The sequence below is a fragment of the Atta colombica genome, unplaced genomic scaffold (genome assembly GCF_001594045.1).
Source record: "Atta colombica isolate Treedump-2 unplaced genomic scaffold, Acol1.0 scaffold150, whole genome shotgun sequence".
NCBI classification, from domain to species: domain Eukaryota; kingdom Metazoa; phylum Arthropoda; class Insecta; order Hymenoptera; family Formicidae; genus Atta; species Atta colombica.
In genome coordinates, this window is record NW_017259240.1 from 1,175,742 (window position 1) to 1,186,250 (window position 10,509).

The 10,509-nt window shown below is 30.5% G+C and overlaps 1 protein-coding gene across 1 annotated transcript; it reads left to right on the forward strand.

Annotated features, from left to right (window-relative positions):
• The first annotated feature begins 4,437 nt into the window (after nucleotides 1–4,437).
• On the forward strand, nucleotides 4,438–10,125 carry LOC108685283. The gene is given in 7 exon segments (XM_018189999.1): nucleotides 4,438–4,633; nucleotides 4,847–4,966; nucleotides 5,064–5,278; nucleotides 5,641–6,106; nucleotides 6,439–8,333; nucleotides 9,182–9,717; nucleotides 9,909–10,125. Coding segments are annotated over 7 exon segments (3,645 nt in total).
• The last annotated feature ends 384 nt before the right edge of the window (nucleotides 10,126–10,509 follow it).

The window sequence follows — 10,509 nt, forward strand, 5'->3', positions numbered from 1 at the left end:
TTGACCAGATATGTCACCTATATATCTACATATATATTTAGTGTTTATGAATCATCAAAGTAGTTCCCGATGATCATAGAGACCAAGCAGCACTAGATGTGGTACAGCTTATACTGAATGAACACTTGATATAATTAATTATCGCGAATTTAAATAGGGAAACATTTTTTTTTAATTGTAATTTTGTCGTATTGTATTGCGAATTATAATATTAATTAATAATACTTATTTTAGCAATAAAATTGCATTAATTAATGTTATATGAAAAATTTTTGAAGATCTGATTATATCTTTTTAGATCTGGCCAAATAGAAACAATTTGCAGAGCTTACTAGATTTATTAAAACAGATATGGTTATATTTCGACAGATCTAATTCCTTTTTCTCAGGATATTTATAGTTTAGCAACTGCTAGAATCCGGTTTATGCGAAAGCATTACAATGCAATAATGAGAAAAATTTTTCAGTTAATCGTCTAGTAATAACAACTGCCGTTAGTTTCTGGTTACTTGATTGAATAAATTATTGTTGAGTAATATGAGCTACATTCTCGATAAATAAGTTATTTGCCAATCATAAATAAGTCACGAAAGTTAGCTGTAATGCTTTTGCGGATCGACAACAGTCGTGATTTATGTAACATGCCAGTAACTAGCATCAGTTTTAGTATTATCAAGATTTTTATAATGCCTGCTTTACACGGGTTTGTAATTGCGCGTGCAAAACAGGTTTTCCGAACACTGCCAGTTTGAGGGCGTGAATTATTTTCGGACATTCGCGTTCGCCTGATAAACGCGGAAGGCCATTCACATTCTCAAGAAATTGTAGATTTATTATTATACACATATATATATTTTTTTGTGCGTATTTCGATTTACTTCCATCTCTATAAGGAGAGAAGTGGGATTATTTTTTTTAAAGAATATATGTATTACGCGTGGAGACGTTATTTACAGTGGATGAGAAAAGTATTTGCATACTGCTGAGTTTTGCTATTAGTATAGCTCTTGATTATTAAATAGTTGCAAATAGATAACACCAATAAATAAATTATGTATTATACGGGAAAAGTTAAAAAATAAAGTGCGCTTATAATTTTCTTTTATGACATTACGTAGCATTTTTGCTTTTATTTGCAAACAAAAGTTTTCATGACTGAAGTCAATTAATTTTTTTGAAGGTTTTAGAAATCTACATTTGAGTAAGATTTAGCTACTGTTAACTACATTGTTAATGTAATTAACACACATAGACATGTAGTTAATGAGAAACTGCTAAGTATATTAACTGCATTCTACAAGCCAGTACACTTTATTTCTTAATTCACGTATGAGACATATTATACATATAGTTGCCGCTGGAACAAATATTTTTGAAGAATTTTAGATAGAAAGAAAGTTATAAATATTTATAGTTTAAAAAATCACGGTGCATGAATGTTATTTTTACTTAGTACATATTCAATAAGATGGAGATTTGTATCAGTGCCAAAGATTCTCGATACACTGAAAAAAGAAAAGATTAAAACCCCTGGAGAAATTTTTTTCTCAGAATTTTTCATATAATCTTATAACTTTTAGAAAATTTTTCTAATTTTTTATACAGATTGGAATACTTTTTAGAAATGTCGAGAAAGTATATATCCTTTTTTAGAATTCTTCATATACACACACATGTGAATTCTGAAATATATTTTTAAATTTCTAAGATTTCTTTTCCTATAATTTTTGATGAAAAAAATCTTATAAATCTTATAAATCTGAAAAAGTTTAAAGTATAAAGTATATTTTTTCAAAAATTATTAAATAAGTATTAAAATAGAATATCTTAGAATATTTCATAATTTATATGTATGAAAAATTCTAAGAAAAGAGAGAGATGTAGACTTTTTCAATATTTTCAAAAAATGTTCGAATTTGTATAAAAATTTTGAAAAAAATTTTCACTAAGAAAGGGGAAGGAAAGTAAGCTTCTCTTGACTGAATGTCTCTTTTGCGTCGCAAATTATCGCAAATTTTTCCGTGAAGGCATATTATCACTGTATTATAGAAGCATTGACGACCGTATTGAAGATTATGTTTGACATTATTTCTAATTTGCAAAATATTAAATATTCGTTCAATTCACCTTGTTGTATTTATTCTTTACGGTTAGAGAATTAACTTCTTCTAGCGTATTTTCAATTTGGGATATAATTTCCAAACTTTAAAAACTTGATATTTGTTATGATAAAAAATATCTGTTACTAGTTTAACGGATTTTTATTTAAGGACTTAAATTAGGACTAATTAGTCGAATGTGGAGGGTGTGTTTAGCTGTAGCGCTTCATTCGTTCTATTGATCAAATGTACGTATATAATTCAATAATTTCATGCCAATTAAAACGTCGGCTTAGCGACGAGCCGAACTGCAACAACGTTGTCATTTTATGCGAAAATTATCGATAAGAAATCTAATTTTTCGAAAAACAAAAAATTATCAATAAGAAATCTAACAATAAGTTGACAGTTGATTCAACAAGAGTGCAAGAATAGTGATATATTAATTACCGAATCGATCGAGATCGCTGAGTATCTTCTGCTATGTTATGAAAGTATAATTGTTATGAAATTATAATTGCAAAAAATTTGTACATAAATGGATAGAATTTAGATTTTATCGGAGAAAGAACTGAAACTATTGATAAGAATATTAAATGACAAATCACTCTGTTTGTAGGACTTTCATAGTCCTTCGTGGAATTTCTTTTCTTTATCATTATTTCTTAAGATATTCTAGATCGTTAAGATATTCTAGATATATTACTTTATATTAATTTTTTTTGCATAACAAACATTCGTTATAATGTACTATACGTTTTGACTATATAGGTTCTTCGTACTAATTGGTATGTAACTTTTAGTTTCCTGACCATCGATGAGGTATAAATACATTCCATTCTGTCCATATGATAGTGTATAATATACATATAAAGGATCAATAAAAATATATATACTTTTTTCAGAATTGAGAGTAACATTTATAATTGATTGTCACGCCCTATAGTACCCTATATAAATCCTTATATCTCTTGAAGATGCAGCTTTCTGCGTCCTACTTTCTATTTTTCTTGCAATATGTCTGAAAAGTCTAAACGCTTCTTCACCGCTAAAACTAATCCTAACGCGTATACTGCATACGAATGGCCAGAATGGAAGGACTCCGATTTAAATAACGAGAAATGGGAAATATCTAAAGACGGTCCAGATGGTCTATTCCTAGACGCAGAACGTGTCGCTATGCCTTGGTCTTTAGAACCTGACCGTTGGATACGAGCAAAAGATTTGGAACACTTGACTGTATTGTCTATTTTAATTATGCACTTCAGATAACGGACATTAATTTTTTTAAATTGACATATGGCTCTTTTACTTTAAAAGTAACATAAAATACGTGATTTTCGAGTTATTATCATAAATGAGTTAAATAAACATTCTATTTCATCAAAAGAATTAACTTAACTTTATAAAAATTATCACAATTGTCACTCAAAAGGAGTAGTTTAAAAAATATCGTCAAAATTATCAAAATTTAAAAAGGATTTTTAAAAATTGTGAAACAAAAATTACAAAAATGATTATTTAATCATTGTTAAGAATTTTTATTTATTTTTTTTTATTATTCTTTTTTCCAATATTATTTGATTAATCAGCAATTTTTTCAATTTAAAAAATAGCTTTTTTTTAAGAAACTTAATTTCTTTGAATTGTGTCACTTTGAAGTAAGAAAGCGATTATTAAGTTCTAATTAAACACAATGAAATATTATATTAATGTACATAAACATTATAAAAACGGAAATATTCTTCAGGCTCCTCCGATTGTATACGTAATGACCGTGGAACATTCTGATCTGATTACAAACAATAAGCATCTATTACATAGCGAGGTATTTTTATAACTGTAATTTAATATAACATTTAATGACTTACAAATTGCTGCAAAGCGACGAACAAGAACAGCGTTAATGATAATAGCAATTTTCAGTTTGTGAGATGGTTTGTGTCCGCGTTGACAAACTTGCAATATTGCGGTCGGGAGGGTTTAGACATTAGCGGAGAGAACTCGAATTTCACTTGGATCGGTCGCAATAATCCCTGGTATGGTTGGATGCACGTGTATTCCATGAACAAAGCTGGGAAAAACATCCAGCATCAACCCATAATAAATCCAAACGGTAGATATGACATTATATTCAATTCACATAATAATTTGATGATTTACATAGAAATTTTCTAAATCCTTTGCACTGTTGAATCTCAGATTCAAAAATTGATAATAATTTTTCAAAAATAATATAAGTCTATTATCTGCGTATATATATATGCATGTCGCTTAAACCACTTTGGTTCCAATTAATAAACATCTTCTAGGAAAATATATTGTAAGATTATATTACATGGGATGTTGGCGTCGCATCCTAGTGGACGATATCATTCCTGTGGATAAAAATGGCAAGCCTCTTTTACCACGCACATCCAACAACTTCGAGCTATGGCCGATGCTTCTCGCCAAAGCATTGCTCAAATTGGTCTCATTAACTTGGACCAGACGTCGCGAGATCATCGACTTTCATCCAATCACTTGTTTTACAGGTGAACACAACATCCGTTTTGTTTCATTCTATCGTTTTGTTTTTAACAAAATAATTAATATAATTATTTTAGTTCAAAAAATTTTCTTTCTTTAATTTTTAACGATTCATTTCAAAATCTGCTATTTACTATAAATAAATTAATCACCATATTGATCCTATTGATGATTCTAAGAAAGGTTCTACAGTAATATAAATTTTAATAGTAACACAGGTTGGATCTACTTAACAATGAATATCGCGGATTTTACGTTGCAAGACAAATGGGACTTTATAACGAAATATTCCGAACGTTTTGAGTGGACTACGCAAACCGCACAAGATTATATTTCAGGTATGTCCATTGAATGTATGTACTGTACATACATAACGATCTATAGACGTTTCTTCGATTACCGTATTACGTTATTCCCGTCTATATTTCCGAATAGAAAGCTCTGCGAATATGACTAACGAGACAAAAAAACCCGGAGAAACTTCGCAGCCGTTTGCCGCCGAATCTGGGAAACCTCAACCGATCGCGCTGTTTCTCCTCTTGAGCGACATGCGAGCACTCGGAAGCGATGCAGTGCCAGGGCTATCACCCTGCTGGGATCACATAATTTATATTGTTCAGTCGCGTGATATTCCTCTTGATCCCAAAGATGTAAGAGCATTAAATCTCAATTCAATGATTATCTCTTAATAGTTATCATGATGATACTTATTAATTTATTATGTAGAGAAACTCAGATAGTACAGATTGTTATGAATTCTCTGGGAAATAATAAAGAAATAATAATAACAAAATAATAAGTAAATTGTAAAAAGTAAAGAAAACATCTTAGAAGAAATAAAACTATTAACATTCCAAATCGTTCAAAAGTTTGAAACGCGTATAGCGAAAGCTAGAATATGGAGAATATTAGAAATACATACTAAATATATCTGTTAGATGTTTCTATTATATTCTTAAATTTTTTTGTGCGAATTGTAATTGGCTCTAAATTACTTTTTTTTTTCCTCAAGGTAAAGCCGCCATTAGCAAAATGGAAATTTCATCGCTGGTTAAAGTGGGCCATTTCGCGAAATATGATCGATCTTGCCGACTTTGTCCCGATTCGTTATTTAAAAGTGATCAGTCCTCTCAAAGAGTGCAACAGGATTGGTCATGATAAAAGTGACGTTGCAGGAAACTTAATCTCTTCAAACGAGATTGAGAAGTCCGATAAATTTACTCGGAGAATGAGATCTCAGGAAACATCAGACTTACCCACCGCATCGAAAGAAGAAGCAAAGGAAGACGTCAATCGATGGATCGACTTCAACAAACTAGCCTCATACGTGACGGAAGTATATCTGTTTTACAAGTTGGAGTATTTCCAGCAATCGATTCAAGTAACAGATGACGTATTAAAGATAGCCAGTGAGAATCATAATAAATCAGAAACAGCAAAGGCTGCTTCAATAAAAGAAACTGAAAAGGAAAAAGCAGGTATATTTTTATTGAAGTTTCTATCTAAAAAAATTCTGTCTAAAAGAATTCTAGACAAAGAATTGTCTGGAATTCTTTTAAATATCTAATAGAATTATAGACAATATATACTGTTAATTAAAAAAGAAAGATCAAATAACTATAAATACATAAATCGAAGGATTTCTTGTTATAGCTTATAATTAAGATTCTTTTCTCAAAGAAATCAGATATTCACAATAATATTGAAGATTAATTTCAAAAATAAATTGAATTCTTCTTTTCATAAACAAGACACAATGAGATTTCGATCCAATTTTCTTAAAATTTTCTTTCAATTTGAAAACTTATAGACACTTACAACAATATCGGCAAGATACTAAAATCCAAATACAAACCTCTATATTTGTTCTGCGATTCTCCGAAGAAAAAATTTTTCTTGGTCAATCTTTGCGCCGCACCGAAGAAGAAGAACGATTTGCACAAAAAGAATTACTTGATCCTTGAAAAGTACAACTGGTTCTTTATATCGGATTCACCGGATCAATCGATAACTATTTCCACTACTGGCAACAAGTCAATTATTATAGAATTGGAAGCTGGCAGGCAACTTTTGCAGATTCACAGTCGTTTAGGCTCAGGTCTGATGATTATTTCTTCAGATACGGATTTTCATCTTGGAGATCAAGCAATTGTGCAACAACTGATGACCTCAGAGTCTTACAGAATTGAGCAGATATCGAAAATAATTAGCGACAACCTCTGTAAAGCTTATCGATCGTTTGGAACAAGGAATTATCCATCAATGTTGAAAAACTTTTACCAAAGCTACATGCCTAACTTGCAGTTTGCTTCTTTAAAAGAAAATAAAAATTTTCGGACACTAATACACCATTTTTTCATGGAAGAACAAGTTCGGTTGATCAGACAGATTGTTCCTGACGAAGAACTCAAAGATATTCTTCACTCTTTAAGAATATTTTTCTTAAATCCGCGTATTAGATTAGAATCTCTCGATTTAATGACAAATCAAAATATTTTTCAAGATCTTACAATAAGGAAAACTTTGAAAATAGATGTCTTAGATCAAGCTGCAACTACGATTCAATCTTTTCTCAAGATGGCTGTCGTCAAGGGATATAAAAAACTTCACAATCCTGATCACGCTTTTCATACGCAAATTCGTGATCGACTCCTAATGATATCCGATCTATTTGATTTGTCTCTCGCAAGCCAATTATTAAGGAATGTTATTAATCGTCATGATAACCTGCGTGATCTGTATCCTTGTTCTGAAGACTTCATACACGTTCTAAATATTCAGGAATTCAAAAATGTTCTGAGAAACATCAGGCATGAACAATACTTTCCGATTGTTAGATTCGTTGTAAATCCTAAACCCAAAGAGACGGTTCTCGCGGCCTTCGAATTGCTAATCGATCTTCCTCGTTTCGCACTTCGTGTCTTTAACAATCAAAGCGGACGCGAAATGACACGTCTTGTGAATCACGTGATTCCAACTCATTACGAGTACCTTCCGGATGGTTACACGGTGTTCGCTTATAGCTGGAGCGATAAGCATTTTGAAGAGTTCGATTGGACAATTCGCGTGATTACCATAAAAGGTAACCCAATACTCTATCAACTAGATGAGCAGCAATCTTTGTCCTTAGAGATCAAACCACCAAGATTGAAAGTCGATGAATTAATCGGTACTTATATCCCGAACGCGAAAGATTGTATCTTGCGTTATATTCTACAAACGATTTCAGAAAGAAACAGTGTTTCGATAAGGTTGACAACCTCTTACAACCTAACGGAAATCAAAATAAAAGTTATCGATGAAGACGGTAACGTTTTAATTGAAGTAAACGGTGGTTCAACGGTATTATTACCCTTAGTGATTTTGGAACATACAAGTAATGAGGAAAATTATAGGACTGAGAATAACAGCCAAGATATTAACAAAAAGATGAAAAATGCGAAGAAAAAAAATTTGTATTACATAGAGGCTTTTGTGCTCAACAATAGTTGGCCCCTCACGAATGCCGAGTGGATAGTCGTGAACCAGGCAAAGATAAAGAGAGCAGAAGATATTAGAACAAAAATACAATCTGAGAATAAAGCATCAAAGTCCGATTTGTCGACGATGAGGAAGAACACGAACCAATTCGCAAGTGATGGCCAAGGTTTGGAACCACCGTATTGGATTCTTCAAGTTGTTACAGATGCTCAGGAGGTTGTAGAGGTATGTATTTGTTCCAGTTTATCGAGAAAATTTTTATCTAGTAAGTAGTTAAGTAATTTTAAACCTACTCAACGAGAAATGAACCGTCAATTGCATATCAATTCGACATCAATTTGTTGAATCATTTAATCTTATTGGGTTAAAAAGAAACTTAAGAATTATGAAAAGTTATAATGCCAATAATTTTGAAGTTTTTCTTCAAGATGATATTATGATTGTGAAATCATGAAATTGTCTAAATGAGACAAGCACCTTTATCTAAAAAATTTGTCTTCAAAAAATTATTTCATTAAAAAAATTAAATATCTCACAAATGAAATATCTCAATGCTTTTTATTTTATTCTGTATTAATTTCAACTTACGAGAAAATGCATCACTGCCGAATTCATTTGGTGATGATGCCGCGTTGTTTGTGAGTGAATTTTAAGTTAACTTAAACTTACTTAAAACTCAAAAGCATTTTGAAAAATTCAGATGCAATGGAGATAATGAAACCTATGATTTTTTAAAGATTACTTTAAATAAATCAACCTTAAAATATTTCAAAGTTCTTACTCTAGCTCACTCTAGATTATCTAAAAATTTCTTAAGTAAACTCTTATAATTACTTTAAAAACTTTAACTTCATTTAAAATAAATTTTCTCAAAGGATTTAAGGAATTAAGGAAATTATAAATTTAATCATATTATTCACAAGTCATGTATTAATTTATAGATAATTAATGTTTTTTAATACTATTATAAATCCTAAAATCTTAAATTTGTTGAAACTTTTCATATTTTTAGATTTTTTTAGAGGATTGATTTTTTAAAAAATCATTTTTCTTTATTTTTTTATGTTTATTAGGTCTATGAAGACAAAAGTAAAGAGCAAGAAATAACATTGATGAAAAAAATGTGGTGGCTGAAGGATCCAAATCGAGTTAACCGTGGAAAGAATTTGCGGGAAGCCTTTTTAAATGCACACACCTCGAAAATTGAATCTGACGTATTTTTGAATCAAAACGGAATACAACTGAAATTAATAGAAGATGAAGATATGGAATTTTGTCTGCCGCACGCAAGACAATATAGAACCTTGAAGTCACCAAAATCTTACTATTTACCTGCTTTGGATTTGACAAAATACATGAAAAAGATTGTCAAATATCATCGAATAAAGACAAACAGTGATGAAATATTAAAAAATCATCATATCGCCATCATCACCGACGATCAAATAAATGATTCTGACTTGAAAAATTTAGATGACCTAATGAACAAGCTTCGGAGAGACTTAAAGCACTTTGGAAAAAAGCAGAATTTTTGGCAGAGAAGATCATTCGTTGTTTATGAAAAAAGAGAGATTTACATTAAGAATTTGATAGCCGAGAAAGAAAAAAAATAAAACGAATAGAAAGAAGAATTAAGAAGATTCTATTTTACAAAATGACGTAATAACTAATTTATTTCGTTTACAAACATTATGATTCAATAATTAAGTAATAATACATATAAAAATGATTATAAGTATTTAAATATTGAACTGAAATACTTTAAATAATATACACATAAAGATATAACGAATTATTGACTGTTGCAGTAAATAGAGACGTGTAGTCTTCTAGCAAGAGACGAATGAAATGCTACTTCAAGAGCGCTGTTCACTTGAAGAAGCACACCTGTTTTACGTTAATGACTGTCCACGATCCATCTTTTAATGACGCCTCTCTGGCTGGTCAAGAAAGAAATAACGGTGATTCCGATTTTTCATCCGGAACCAGTCCACGCAGTCTAGTAAGATTATTATGAAACTACGAAAAGAAACGTCTACAAGAAAGGGTGCTTTTAGATGTACACTGAACAGTGAGTGTAATAAACGACCTCGAATATTAGTGAATATTAGTAGTTACCATCGAAAATATTATCGTCCCTCTTCTAATCAGACCAATAAACGAAATTATTTTCAATTTCAATGTCGAACTGATTTCAATCTTAAGACTCCTGTTTATTCAGAACTATTATATCTCAGATTATAACATAAGAAACATACAATAAAAATTTTTGCAAAATATTTTAAATTTTAATATAGAAAAGTATGTTTTATGTAAAACACATACAATTAATAAAACCGACTTATGAAATATATTAAAAACTTTTTTGTTAATTAATAAATAACCATATATATCTAAAATA